Consider the following 15,088-nt stretch of genomic DNA (forward strand, 5'->3'; position numbering starts at 1 on the left):
TGGCGATAAAATGGCCGAATATCGTTGATAATTCGGCGATATCCCGTAGATGTCAGTTTTGGGCTCCTTTTCAATTCGCCACTTACCGATATCACTGAAATTCTGTGATATTTCGTCAAATTTCGGCGATAAAATGTTTCATGAATACATTTATTAAAATCATTTGACCAATAGAGATACATTTCTTAATAAGGGCCCGTTTGGTTACATGGATCTAGAGATTTGAAAATTCTAGATTCACAAATGGGAGAGTTATACCTATTTGGTTGAATGAATCTTTGGATTCATGAAATCTAGGGATTCACCTTTTTACACTAAAAATGTGAATCTGTAGATTTATGGGTATGTTACTATAAAAGCTCTAAACATTTGAACCGTGACTCTATAAATGTTTTTTAAAAATGAATTTAAATATTTCATTTCAAAGATTGAGGCTAACTAAACAGTTATTTTATCACGACTCTATAAATTTGAAATCTCTAGATTTTTTAAATCTCGAGACTCGAGTAGGCTTTAAAATCATTTGAGCAATAAGATATTGCATGCCAGCATCTTTGATAAAAATTCGATTCGGATACTTGAAAATTGAAATATTTGTTAAATTTCTCTTCTCTCTCTCTCTTTCCCAAAAGTTAAATTTTCACTCATTTTCATATATATATATTTTTTTGGGTGAAGTTCACTCATTTTCATATCACACCTGCACACCACGGGTCATGGATGGATGATACCGTTCTCGCCACCACCATTGGCCCGGACTGGGGAGTAATGCGACACTCGTTTTCTTTATCACACAATGACACAATGCTTGGGACTCGGAGATGGCTACGGCCCAAGGGTATATCGGTCAATTGGGAATTTTCTGAATTCTTTTCGCTAAAAATTAGCGAGCCCACAGATGAGCTCCTCTTATACTCTATCCATGGCGATGCTCTCCTGCTCTTTACATCGATTTGCTTCGCTTTCTTGTTGTTCTTCCAATTCAATCTCTAACTCTCCAGCTTCAACTGTTCCACTTCAATTCTTTCTTAGTACTGTTAATTTTCAGCCTATTTCCCAACTGAGCGGGAAACCACATACATTGATTTCGAAACTCTCCGTTTTGAAGTCCAAATTCATATTACCATTAAAGCTATGCTTCCATCCCATTTTATTAATAAATGGATACGAAAGGCCTGTGGATACTCAGACGCTTCTCACCACGGTTAGTGTCTTCGCTGCCATTTCTCTGTCGCTGTTTCTAGGACTGAAGGTGATTTCTCTGACTTCTGTTTGCTGTGGTTTGGTGCTCTGTATTTGTTTTTTTTAATTTTTGGGATTTTGTAAATCAGAATGTTTACTTTGTGGGTATTTCCAGGGAGACCCTGTTTCCTGCGATAGGTGCGCTGGTAATGGTAACTCCTCTTCCTTTCCGACTGTTTGACATGATTAATGTATGGTTGAGGTATGATATAACATTGAAATGTAATCCTGCGTAAGCTGGTTTATTTTGGTTTCTTGTGGAGCTCTGTCTTTCTCCTAATCATCTAAATGTATCATAGCTGAACCTTTCTGATTTTTGTTTTTTTGGGTATGATTTGCCCGCGAAGTGTCGGTTAAGAACTGATATAAGTACGATGAATCCTGTTAAGAGGTCTTAAAGAATTATTACCCTTATAGTGTTTGGATTGAGTAGAATCAAAACCTTAAAAGCTTGCAATTAAAGTGAGGGTGTCCCAGGTCCTTAAAAGCCTTCGTTAGGGCTACACACATTGCTTTGGCTTGGAACTCCAACACTCAGCACATAATACCAACCCAGTCACCAATCATCGAAAATCTAGCAATGGTCAAGGCAAGAATATGGGAAACTCAATTACAATTTCTTGTGGTATTACAGAATCAGAGCAAGAGCATAAAGATAAAATACTTAAAATAGTGAGATTATCCTAATCAGAGTTGAAAGAATCTGATAAATATTAGCATGTTTAGATTCTACCATAATATGCTTCAACTGAGTTTTGAGAGGCAATCTGAGACCTTCATGACTGCTAATAATTCCCATAAAAAGAGGGGATCTTGGGTGATCCATCTCAAAGAGATTTATGCACACGTATAAATTAGCTAGCCGTCCTCCCCCCAACCACCCCCCCCACCAAAAAAACAAAAAAAAAAATTTATGGTCCACCTGCATCAGTTTTTCCATTATCTTCAATCATAATGACCTGCAGATGAGCTTCAGAACTTTGACCATGAGTAGTCCGTTTGGTTGAGCAACAGTGACGGTCCTGGAGGAGTAGGAACCTGCAAAGCTGCTGTCCTGCACAAGTGAACTTGATCTTTAAAGGCTGTATTCATTCTATTTCATACCTGACACACAATTTACTCCCAACATAGACTTGCCTTATTTGGTACCTAATAAAAATGTCTTTCACAGGAACCCCATCTATAATGAACAATTGCTGGAATTGTTCTTCTAAAGAATAAAATCTTCTGTCTTCCACTCTGGTAAACAAATTAGAGTATCATTATTCTCCATAATTAGCTCTAACATCTAGAGTATCATACACAGCTTTCCAAAATAAGATTCTAGGCATAGAGTACTTAACTTCCATAGGTTTGTCCAAGGCCACGTTTCCTTGAATAAAGGTAAGGACTATAAGGTAGTGGATTGGTTGTGTTTTAGAGCTTATTCACTCAATGGTCTTTGATATTAGCAAAAACAATTTGTAAATAAAAGGTCTATGTCAAAATATCAAATAGGTATTATGAGTTCAAAATTTCATTCAATAGAAGAATCAGTGAGAAACAATTACCATAAAAATAACGTATGTGCGCCTTCATTGTGACAAAATCTTGTTCATGAAAAGGGGGTGGGATAATACAACTTGTTGGTGGAATTTTGGTGTGTAATATTATTATGGAGTTCAGAACTGATGGGCTGCAGCTAAGTAAATGGATGTTCTCCAATATTTTCTGTCCACAACCATTACTAGGAATGCATGAAACGTGGAGACATTCGGGTTCTGTTTCTTCATTTTTGCTTATTTTGTGAACCTAATGGTAGTATGAAGTATGAGATGATATTGTGTTTAGAGAAGTCTTCGAATTGTTATTTTGTGAACCTAATTAGTACTTTAGTAGTATGAAGTATGAGATGATATTGTGTTTTGAGATGACATTGTGTTTAGAGAAGTCTTTGAATTGTGATACCAGACCTCTCCTTCAGAACCTGTTTTCGCCGCTAATCTACCAATTTTTTGTTCTACTTGCTTTCGACATGTGGCCCAACCTCTAAATGACTTCGAGAATTTTCTGTAGTTTTCTTTGTATGATTAATCCCAGAATGGCTGTTTAGAATCATTTGATGCTCTTAATAAACTTTTGAGACTGCTTGACTGGAGCTGCTTTTCCAATATTACTTTGGTACTCTAGAGAATGATGGGAAAGTCGTAGTGTAATATTTGATCCATCTTGAATGTTGGTTTGCCTATTAGAAGATATGGCATTGCTTTGACATCACACTAGAATTTTTTTGTACAAATTTTCCAATGACAAGAGATTAGTAGTTTCTGGGACCAGACTTCCCAAGGACAAGACTTATGTTAGTGGTTTTCATTATAGATATGTAGATTATGTGAGAAGTAGAAAAAAACATGGCTTGACATGCTTATCCATTGCTTCATTCCAATATGGATATAAGATACAATCCTTCTGCTGGCTACCGATAATGGTTCTTGCTTAGAAGATATGATGTTAATTTATAATTCTGTTGCAAATTGTCTGCAGACATTTATTCCTTTCTTGTATTAATGAGAATTTAATAGTGGGACCCCTGAACTATTAATTTAGACTAAATACTACAGGAGTCACTTTGTTGTTTGTGCTATATGTGTTCTGTTTTCATCTTAATGGGGAAAAATGGCCGACAGGTGGCACTAAATGTGTTTTCTGTGACAATGGCAAGATGAAAAAAGAAACAGGCTTGGTTGATTGCAGGGTATGCAAGGGAGCAGGTAAGTTATCCTATTGAGGTTGTAATACGACTTTTTACTTTTAAGTTACCTGAATTTCTTGGACATTCAAAAAGTTCCTGATAAACTATAAAGTATGTTTGCTTTTTCTTTTTGGATACTGTTTTTGTTTAGTCAAGGGCAATTTTGTGGTTCACTAGAAGAGCCTTGGGTTCATTATTTCTCAGTTGAACTTTAAGCTTGAGCTTTTTGTCAATATCGTAAAGCTCAAAAGATGGTGATAGCCCATACGGTTAACTCTCCATTTTCCTCTGCCAAAGAGTAGAGAATCCAAAATCAATTTGGCTGGCTTTCAGATTGAGAAACTTTTAAGTATGTCTCTTGCTTTGCATGCAAATCACTTACACTGCATCTGATCTATGGTGTGTGGGACTCTGAATTGCCATCCATGAGAGATAATGGATAATTCACATTCTTTGTAGTGTACATTTATTTCCATGCTGAATCCTTGTTCTTATCTTACTGCAGGATTGATACTTTGTAAGAAATGTGGAGGTTCTGGATATTCAAGACGTTTATGAGCTCTTTGTGTATTGGCATTCATTCATGGTACCATGAGACCTGCTGCTTATCCTTCTTTATGTTGATATAGTTTATACATCTCTCTTTGGAAATGTCTAATGACTAGAAATTGGGAGACTGCAGAAAAGAGATTTTAATGTAATCATGAAATTACTGTCTGTAGCCTACACTGTTGCTTCCTTTCAGAGAATATTCAATTGAAATGATTTGGAAGGTTCTCAGCCTTCTTTTTGTTGATACAGTTTATAAAGCTCTATTTGGGAGTTGTCTGATGAAAATAGAAGCTGAAAAACTGTTGAAAGATTGTTGTAACATAACTATGAGATTTATCTTATCTGAAATGAAATGGGAGGTTTTGCATGGAGACCTGCTTTTCAATCTTCCTTTTGTTGATATGGTTTATAAAGCTCTATTTGGGAACTGTCTTATGGAATTGTGAACTGAGAAAATGTAGAAAAATTATTGTAATATAAACATGAGGTTTCCATAGGTTTACCCTGTCGCTAAAATGTTGTAAATAAATAAAACTATAAAATTGGCCAAAAAAAAATTATAAAATTTTTTATGCGTCTGCCGGGAGTCGAACCCGGGTCTATTGCTTGGAAGGCAATTATCCTAACCGTTGGACTACAAACGCATTCTTGTAAAAGACACCTGTAAATTAGTATACCTTTTCTAAGGAAAAAACTATCTTGTGCAGTATGGTGAGTAATGCTCAAAAGGCAATTGTCTTGCGCAAAAATGACTTTAATATGCGTCTGCCGGGAGTCGAACCCGGGTCTATTGCTTGGAAGGCAATTATCCTAACCGTTGGACTACAAACGCTGAGTTGAGGATGTGCTCTTCAAAGTAATACTAGACCAAAATTTTACGAATATGATAATTGAGTGTCATGTATAATTAAATCATTTTTAATCTAATTGTCAATTAATTTTGGGCTGTACTCCCCCAGACCAAGGATAGTATAAATGCAATGGATTCAACGGTTTGTATAGGCGAAAGACTCGAAATTGGAGGGTTAATTAGAGACTAAGAAGATATCGTCTGAAAGAACTTTACGAAGTACATACAAGGAGTAGATATACTGGAGGTTGCGCTGAAGGCTATTTTAGAAGATTTAGAGTTGGCCGTAAGTGATGATTACCTCCCCTCTACATGGAGTGAGATGCCTAGAAAGCAATTAAACTTTTGAAACCAAGTAAACAATCTCAAGTAAAAATCACAAATTAAGGTGGTAAATAATATTAAAAAGATGGTCAAATCAAGAGGACTCGTGCACTTCTCTCATGTGTATAGAGAATCCAATGGTGCTGTCGATTGGATGGCAAGGAGACCTTTTTACCTAAAGCTTTATGGTTAGGGGTGAAACGAGATTTCAACTCTTTGCACTTTACAACTCGATCAAATAGTTTTTTGGGTTCCAGTTTACAGACATCAATTTTATAAATTAAACCAAAAAAAAAAAAAACCACAAACCCAAAAAAACAGGTGACATTGCTGAGTTACAACATGTACCAGCTTATCCAAACAACTAAGATGGTACCTTTCAAATGCTGGGGAATCCAAAGATGCTAAATCATATATGCTCAATTCAAATTAAATGGGTTGTTCATTTTCCTTTACTGAATTGTCAACATCAAGCTTCTTTGCTTTACTTTCTCTTTCATGAGTTTGGGTTCTAACTTCTCTAATATGGCAGCTTTAACTTTTAAGAACTTCCAGAAACTGTGTGAATGGGTGGGGGAAGAGGAGTGGTTTATGTTAACTTTAGATCTAGATCTACACCTAATTTTTTATATAAAGAAGCATTCAACAAGTGTTTAAACCTCACTAAAATAACCCACATATAATATTTTCTATTGAATATCATGCGTGAGAGATTTTATCATCACCATGTTAGTCTGGTGTGCTGTAAAGAACCACTGCAACCACCAACTTTGAATAATTGGATTTCAGAGAAAATCCAGGAAATTTTCTCCAATGGAAAAAGCCTATACTTGTCAGCTTATCTGTATAGATGAGGAGAATTTTTGGAATCTGGATCCTCACCCCGTCGGGGAACACTCTGTGCTACCCCGACGGGATCCCGACCACAAATCAGTGGGGCCCATGGATAAAATTTTAATTTTTTTTTATTTTTTTCAAAAAGTATTTTTCACTGTGGGTCTCACTGTTTTGTGTAGTCGGGCACCCATCGAGTGTGCTCCCCCATCAGGGGAGCTGATCCGGACCTCGAATTTCTGTTGGGCCAAAAAACGAAAGTATAGATGAAGATAGGGTCATAATATTCTGACCTACTCCAGAATGTTTGAAATGTCAAATTTGACGGTTTAGTTAGTTGCTCAGCAAAGCGTGTTGATATTGTCAAATCTTTTCTGTTCTTTTTTCGAGTTAGTCCAAATTTATTTTATCAAAAAAAATCTTTACTTTCATTTGGCATAAAAAAGTTGTATTTTTTATTTTTTAAAATTTTATTAAAAATAACGAAATTCAGAGAAGGATTCAACTGTGACGCTTTCATCATATGAATAGATGTATATTATATTAATTTTTTGTGATTACTCAATATGATTTTGCGTCACGACTTTGTATGTTTTTGGAAATAATAAAATAAATAAATATGTATCTTTAATTTTAAAAAATACTTATTCGATATCTTTCTTTCTGGCAAAAAATTATTATAAGATTAGCAATAAATTTCCAACTACAACTAGTTTACATAAAAATTATCTCAATTGATACCTAATGAACCAAAAAATGCACACAACAATTAATTGTCATCATCTACCAAAAATAACAACTTGATTAAAAAAATATACTAATTTGAGGTATAAAAGTAGACAAGTTTTTGATGCTTCATGAATGTTCTTGTGGGTTTTATATAAATATAGAAACCATATGGTCACTAAGCATCGACTTCTTACGATTTTCACAAGTTTTTTAGATTCCAGAATAGCTTATTACCCAAATCTCATCATTTTAGATGCAATAATTGTTTCATATAATTTTCTCATCTTCTATTCCTATTTAAATATATTAAAATATTCTTAAATATGCTCAAGTATTTACTTTTAACTGTCTTTAATAGAATCATGACGTTATCATTTAGTCATTTTCTTATCTGAATCGTATTTTTTTCGGAAGATAAATGTTACAAAAGAACCCTTATCCTTAAATAATGAAAATTTCTTTTTTGAAATTGAAGAGTTTATATATAGGTTGGGGGAATATTACTTAATATAGGTGTCGCCGGATGGGTGCAAACCCAAGACCTACCAGTGGGAGATTGGGCTGTTAACCGCTCTACTAATCCACCTGGTAAATAATAAAAATTAGTAAAACAATAATGTGAAACGACATATTTATAGGAGTAAATGGGGATAATATCCACGACAATGGGATTTGCTGACTAGGCAAGGAGTGGGGCCCAAGGGGGGGTTAAATTTAGGGCGTGCCAGGTTATGAATTCGATGTCGATTACATCAGATTAAGAAAATTCAACAAACGGAAAAGAGAGAGATGGTTGTGCTGTAATATATGGTTATCATGTCCGACGAACACAACACCAACTGACCCACCAATTGTTACAAGCTTTTTTTGGAAATCTCTGTCTCTCTCTCCCTCTCGCTCTCGCGTATCGTCGAGTCCAGAGAAAGCTAAAAGAAAACAAGAATGATCCACGCAGTATAGGGTTTCAAATTTGATCAAAACTGTTCTTCTGTTTCTTTCTTGCGCTTCGTATCCCGCTCACCGGCGAACGTATCACTGCGAATTCCCGCTGCAATTCAATATTTGGAAGGGCAGAGGGAACGATCAGGTTTTATCGTTTGCAGGACCTTAGATCGGTGAGCTCCTTTTTGGTTTATGTGGTTTCGAATCAGTCTGTTTCACCTAAGGTAAGGAGAATTTATGGTGTTCTCTATTTGGTTGTTGCTTGTTTGGATGTTAATAATTCCATGATAATGGTGGAGTGAAGGAGGGAAAAATGTTGAAAAGAAAGTTTGGTTTTTGTTTCGATTACAGGTGTGCTATCGAACGCGAACGAGGGGTGGGCAAACGAGCGCGAGAAAGAGAGGGAGAGATAAATTCGCATTCTTACAACTGAGGTTTTTTTTTGGTAATGGTTTTATTTTCCTATTCTTTTTCTATTAGTTTTCTTCGTTAGATTTGTTGTTCTCAAAGGGTTAATCCGGTAACATTAGAAGGATCTGAAATTCTGTCACTGGATTTATTTATTTTTGTGAGGTTTGCTTGTGTTTGATGCCAGTATGTTTATGGATTCCGAAACCTGGCCACCTTCAACAGATTTGCTTAAAGGCTGTAGCTGTGGTTGCAGCTGTTGTTCTAAGTTGAACAGCGGTGGCTCTGTGACTTGGCACCGTTCTGTGAAAAGGAAGTTTGATGAGCTCCAGGATGGTTTCCCAAAGGTTCTACTCAGTTTCAGTCAATCGTCTGTTGCTCGAGTCGAGATTGAGAATGAATGTACTGCTCTGCGAGAGACAGTCAGCAGCCAGCAGCAGACCATTCAGGAGCTCTACACTGAATTGGACGAGGAAAGGAATGCTTCATCATCTGCTGCGAACGAGGCCATGTCTATGATATTGAGGTTGCAGAGGGAAAAAGCTGAGATTCAGATGGAAGCCCGCCAATTCAAGAGGTTTGCCGAGGAGAAAATGGCCCATGATCAGCAGGAACTCGTTGCATTGGACGACTTGTTGTACAAGAGAGATCAGACCATCCAAGCCCTGACCTGTGAGATACAGGCGTACAAGCACAGGATGTTGAGTTTTGGGCTCACTGAGGCAGAGGTGGAAGGCGAAAAGAGTGTCCAGCCTCCTAAATCCAACATGGATGACAATGTTAAATCCACAGTTGAATTTCCCCCATATGACTACCCTCCTTTAAGATGCAATCTGAATGAAACCCAGGGTAATCCAGATATTGAGGATGATGTTGATCTTGAAAAGTATGCTTTTGGTGAAACTCCTCGACATTTTGCTGATAGCCCTTATACCCGGGAGCATTTGCAGAATTTGGAATACAGGATCTATCAAATGGAGAGAAATCCAAGCAGCAATTGCTTGGATGCGGAATTTTCTGGCCCAAGGAACATTCCTGAGAAAGGGGCGATTGGTCAGTCTCCAAAGCGGTCTGGGCATGCTAGAATGTTCTCTGTCGACAGCTCAAGTTCCTTGTATGGTACAGTCAAAGAAACGGCTCAGGATTGCAGGACGGAAAGTCCAAAAACTGCTCCAAGCTTCAAAAAGACGAGTTATTTTTCACATGCTGAGGAGTATGCTAATTTGAAAAAGCTTGATAATGCATCAGATCTTGGAGATGACATGAGTGACCGTGTATATACTGTTGACTCTGTTCATAGTGGAGTTTTTAATAACAAAAGTGCAGAGCAAAAACCTGCTATTGGAATCTGTGAAGACTATTTAAGCACTCCAAGGTCACTGAATCGATTTGATATAGGTGATTCTGATGTCAAGAAGCTCTACATGAGGCTTCAAGCACTTGAGGCAGATAAGGAATCCATGAAGCAGGCAATTATTTCAATGCGGACTGATAAAGCTCAACTAGTATTGCTGAGGGAAATAGCTCAACAATTGTATAAAGAAATGACACCAGAAAGAAGGATGGCTCCACCTGTGAAGAAGTTATCTCTGATTGGGAGCTTTTCCTTTATGTCAGTACTGAAGGTAATCTACTTTTACATCTAACGACCAATCTATGGTGTGCTTTGTTTGTCTTTTGTAATGGATGCATTTTCTTTGCAAACTCTTCCCTTTTTCCCCCTTCATATTTAGGTTATTATAATCATTGTATTTAGTGCAGATCCATGCATTTGTTTCTTCTAGTTCTCACTCCACCCCAACCCCCTGTGTGTATGTTTTTACTAAAAGGATGATTCTTTATTATGCTAGACTGTTTAGTGAGAGGTTTTATGAAATTACACATTGTGATACTTGTAAGAGTGTTTCTTTTTGGGGGTAAGTTTTTGATAAATTTAATTTGAAGCAGAAGAGATTTTGGTACTTAAAAAAGAGTGCAAGAAACCCGAAGAAAAATTCATGAGTAAATTATGCTACAAAAGGTGGAAAGGTTTCTTAGAGGCTAGGTTTAACCTAATACAGATGATGTGAAATATAGAACAAAGATGCTAAAATTGAGTGGAATATCTTGCCCCTTGAAAGAAAATTTGAAATTCAGTATAAACTCAAAAGGGGTACGGAAACTTTAACGAGGTACAGAGACCAAGAAGTGATGTTTCATCTACTCCCCATACATAATCTCTGGCGTGCTTTTGTTGCAATCTCTAGCTAACTGGAAACATCATGCTACTTGGCAATTTGAGGGAGCATTTGAAATCCGAACACTTCCACTTGGATTTCATGTGAATAATCCTTGGCCTCTATTTTTCCCTTCTCCCTTCCCAAAGTAAATATTTTTAGAGGAAGTTTGGGGAGAGAATTCATCGTCTTATTTGTTCCCTCTGATTATGGTGGTTTGTGTGGATTTATGGGTATGCTTTCAGTAAAAATAGTCTATTGCTAGACTTTATCACCTGGGGCTTGAGTTTAGTTGGAGATGTTCTGTGGTTTGGTGCACACATCAAGTATGACCTTATAGGTTCTGATGATGTTGCAGTTTTTCACCACAATCTGATGTTTAAATTTCTTGAGTGCTAAGTTATGTTTCTTTCTTCTTTTAAAAAGAAAGTAATTAGCAAAGCGCTTCTTTGAGTTATTATGTTTACTCTTCTTCTTGTGTTCAGTGGATCGTGTCTGTCGTTTTCTGGAGGAGAAAAGCACGCCGGAGCAAGTGAGTGAATCATTCATCTTTCTTTGTTTTGACTATATTATTGTTATGTTACAGACATTTCCAATTGACAATAAGTTCCTGCCTACACACTGATCCTGGCCAGTAGTTGCTGGTCCATTCCTTAAATGAGTATCAGTTGAAAGTGGTAGTAATCCATTGACCATAGCCATATGATCAACAACTGAAATTTCACACCTATAGGCAGAGATTACCTGTGGTTTTATGGATTATGATGGCCTTTTGAGGTAGATAACCTCAGAGAGCAGATCAATGGTTGAACTTCTGTTTGGTTGTTTACACTTAATTTATTGCAGTGTTTCTTTAAATATGATGCCAGGTATATGTTTGGGTTATCACCCGAAAATGTGGGCTTGCTGATGCTTTTGGATAAGGGTCCTCGCATGAGACCGTGGAGATGTCTTACTAGTGCACGGGCAAGGAGATAGTCTTGGAGCTTCTGTATCTATGAGCGGTACCGTGGATTAAATGCTCATCTTTGCAGATAGTAGTGGACATCTAACATACTTTCACTTACGGAATTGCGTTCGTTTTCTAGATTCTGCAGGGGACTCCAGAATTGGAGGTTCCATTACTCTGCACATTCTTGGTCTTGTATGTTTCTTTTCTTGGTTGAAGCGTATTCGTTTGGATTGACCAGTAAATCATAAAAGTGTAGATTTTGGGGTGTTCAATTGATCTATAGACAATGTACTTCAAGGTATGCAACTTGTGAGATCCTCCAATGTATATCAAAATTACCTTGTACATTTCTCAATGTAAAGTCTTTTCCTGCTGATTTAGACATTAAGCATTCAGCTTTGGCCGTGCAAGTCTTTTACGTTAGTATTAATGAAACCCAAATGGTTGTTCTGGATTTATTTCAATACAAACCAAAGGGTGCTCAGGCCTCTCTTTACCTTAAAACTTTCTTCAGTTAATTTGTTAATATGTGACACTATGATTCAGTTTGGCCTTTTTCCGACTTGACATGGTTTAATTCATCCTGCTTTTTGAAAAGCTAGACCTGATTAACCTATTTCCTGAAGCTACCTTGTTCTCCCAGCTCGTGTGAAGTAGGATATCATTTGATATCATTTCATACTATATACAGTCCTTGTCCTTTTTTTTCCTCCTGGTAAAAGATTGAAATTGTATTAAAAATAAAAATTAAAGTACATCAGCTAATCAGTCATACTCTACACTTTACCAGCCAAGATACAGCCTGGACAATAGCTTAAACACAGAACACTCTATAGTTCTTGTCTAGTGGAACCTGTTATTTTGTTGATCACAGTTTCCTATTGAATTGGATGAAAAACTTAGCTGACCCTACGTGGACTGACTCTGGCCCTTTCAGTTTGTTCACAGTAGTAAGATGCAGCTCATTGCCCCTCTTAACAGCAAGTCACCCCTCAACCATGTAACTATTTCTCTTAGAAGTTTGGTGGCAAGGGCAGTACATCCCTTGATGTGTTCATTGATCTTCGGGGGTTAACTTCTTTAGTCCGACACTCTGAGCATCCTGAATGCAATTCTGCACCCACATTGCCTCTTCATCCTTCCCCTCATTTGTAAGAATGGTTACTAATGAATTACACGATTCAAGATCTGGCTGCCAACCTTTTCTTTTGATCTTTTCCACTAGTTCAAGGGCTTTGTTCACGTTTCTCATCATACAGTGCCCACGGAGTACTGTATTACACATTGTAAGATCAGGTTCTAGTCCTCGATCCTGAATCTCATGTAAAAGCTTGACAACCATGTCCATTCTCCTTGCTGAGCAGACTCCTTTCATCAAGGCATTATAATTCTCAATTTCTGTAATAAATCCCTTCGATGCAATAAGATCCTTCAGTCGAAAGGCCTCACTTATTTTACCACCTAAACACATGCGGCATATGAGGTTACTATAGACGCTAACATTAGGATGGTGACCTCTGCGTATCATCTTTGTAAATATCTTCAAGCCTTTTAACCACCAGCCATAGTTGCAAAGAGAATCTACCAGCTGGGTATATACAAATTTTCTGTCCATCCAACCCACTCTCCTCATGTAGTTAAACAAATTGTTCCCATATTCAGGCTCACCCTGTTTGCATAGCTCTTTGATAAGAAGGTTCACGGTGTAACTGTCAGGCTTAATGTTCAAATCCAGCATTTGCTTGAAAAGCCTACAGATCATGTGTGTATCTCCCTTCTCAGAAAAACCTTCAATCAAAATATTGAAGCTATCAAGATCAGGCATACAGTCTCTCTGCTTCATTATGTTAAAGAGATTTATGGCTTCGTCAGTCCTCCCTTCTATGCAAGCACATCTCATCACAAGATTAAAGGTTTGTGTATCCAACACATCAATCCATCCATCCAGCATTTGATAGAACAATTCCCAACCCATATTTTTGTGCTTTGATCTGAGTAATTTATTCAGAAGAACATTGCAAGATGAATGAGAGGGAACAAACCCACGTCTTCTCATCTCATCCAATAACTGTAGTGCTCTTTCTGATTCCCCAACTCTTACCCATTGCTGCAACAAAATATCAAAATCAGAAGGAGTTACATTGAAACAGAGATGAATCTTCTTATGAAGCAAATCATCAGCCATGGCAGCATGTGAAGGATGGGAATCTTTGGTTAAGACCTTGAGGATTGCTGAGTAGGTTAGACTGTCATGACTAAATCCAGCATGTTTTTCTAACCACTCGAAGAACTTGAAAGCCACATCGGGTTTCCTAATTCGTTTGATAACTTGGACGGCAATGGGTGGGGTGATCGTGGAGGAAGAGACATCACAAAGCCTGCCAAGCAATGAATCCCACCGATCCGTCTTCTGAATAATAGAAACCATACTTCTGACAAGAACATTGCAGGATACTGATTCATGACTAGATTTGCTTCCATAACCCCTCAATGAGGTAAAGAACCCAGGCCCTTTGAGACTCCCAAGCCAAGAGACTTGAGATCCCAATTCAATTCTAACATTATGCCTTTCAAAGAGAGAGTTCTCAGGCACGGTTCTGCCACATCTGGGTACTGGAAAACCATGAAAAGGATAGCAGAATGTGAAGATCTGTCGACAACAGAGGAGACCATTTGGTGGGTTCTCTAGCTTTATCAGAAATGTGAAGAATAGCTTCGAATTCCTGTGATTCTCCACTCCACAATTGAAATTATAAACAATTCTGTAGTTAAACAGAGAAACTCTGTGGCGAACAATATTCATTTCTTTTTCCCTCTTAATACTCTCCCATTTTGGTAATCTGGCATTGAAGTGTTTCTGAGTTCTTATTCAACAGCAGCCTCCCTGTATTTCATATCCATTAACTTAGCTACACTATAAAAATTTTCTAGGATCTTTACCAAGTTCGGAGGCTTGACAAAAAAAACCTCTACTTTAGGGTTTTAATGAAACTCGAAAATCCTAAGAATGTTATATACATAACCAACGAAGCAAAGGATTTCTAAATACGTTGTCTCGATTCGAATATATGTAAAGTCTTACCGATTTGAATCAGTTGTCTCCAACAAAAAGTCAGATTTCATTCTCAAGCAGCTCTCGCTCCGAATTACGCGTTCCGACGAGCCGATGACTACCGGATTTTTATTTGCAGCTGCTGCTGGTTGCTCTGCTGCGACGGTTCTGGTCTCGTCGTCTAAAAATGATCGAACGGTTGAGAATCAGATGGCGGGTATACTTGTAAATATTAATTATTATTTTAACATTTTAA

At 37.4% G+C, this 15,088-nt stretch overlaps 3 protein-coding genes and 2 non-coding genes across 5 annotated transcripts; 2 read left to right on the top strand and 3 right to left on the bottom strand.

The window, feature by feature from the left end:
• The first annotated feature begins 840 nt into the window (after positions 1 to 840).
• LOC149027973 (thylakoid lumenal P17.1 protein) lies at positions 841 to 4,769 on the top strand. The gene is made up of 4 exons (XM_089167385.1): positions 841 to 1,252; positions 1,358 to 1,394; positions 3,909 to 3,992; positions 4,479 to 4,769. The coding sequence occupies exons 1-4, from the start codon at positions 899 to 901 to the stop codon at positions 4,529 to 4,531; spliced, it is 528 nt and encodes a 175-aa protein (XP_089023511.1). The 5' UTR covers positions 841 to 898; the 3' UTR covers positions 4,532 to 4,769.
• Positions 4,770 to 5,097: 328 nt separating this feature from the next.
• Positions 5,098 to 5,169, bottom strand: TRNAG-UCC (transfer RNA glycine (anticodon UCC)). Its single transcript has one exon. It is a non-coding gene; the product is annotated as a tRNA-Gly (tRNA).
• A 116-nt stretch (positions 5,170 to 5,285) lies between these two features.
• On the bottom strand, positions 5,286 to 5,357 carry TRNAG-UCC (transfer RNA glycine (anticodon UCC)). The gene has a single exon. It is a non-coding gene; the product is annotated as a tRNA-Gly (tRNA).
• Positions 5,358 to 8,559: 3,202 nt separating this feature from the next.
• Positions 8,560 to 12,288, top strand: LOC149027976 (myosin-binding protein 7-like). The gene is made up of 4 exons (XM_089167406.1): positions 8,560 to 8,649; positions 8,800 to 10,237; positions 11,314 to 11,360; positions 11,698 to 12,288. The coding sequence occupies exons 2-4, from the start codon at positions 8,801 to 8,803 to the stop codon at positions 11,804 to 11,806; spliced, it is 1,593 nt and encodes a 530-aa protein (XP_089023532.1). The 5' UTR covers positions 8,560 to 8,649; position 8,800; the 3' UTR covers positions 11,807 to 12,288.
• Positions 12,289 to 12,407: 119 nt separating this feature from the next.
• On the bottom strand, positions 12,408 to 15,013 carry LOC149027977 (uncharacterized). Its single transcript, XM_089167395.1, has 2 exons — positions 14,863 to 15,013; positions 12,408 to 14,664 (listed from the first exon to the last, which is right to left on the bottom strand). The coding sequence occupies exon 2, from the start codon at positions 14,581 to 14,583 to the stop codon at positions 12,835 to 12,837; it is 1,749 nt and encodes a 582-aa protein (XP_089023521.1). The 5' UTR covers positions 14,584 to 14,664; positions 14,863 to 15,013; the 3' UTR covers positions 12,408 to 12,834.
• Between the last annotated feature and the right edge of the window lie 75 nt (positions 15,014 to 15,088).

The sequence above is a fragment of the Hakea prostrata genome, chromosome 1 (assembly GCF_041222555.1).
Source record: "Hakea prostrata isolate BN-2017 chromosome 1, UWA_Hpros_2, whole genome shotgun sequence".
In the NCBI taxonomy this organism is placed as follows: Eukaryota; Viridiplantae; Streptophyta; class Magnoliopsida; order Proteales; family Proteaceae; genus Hakea; species Hakea prostrata.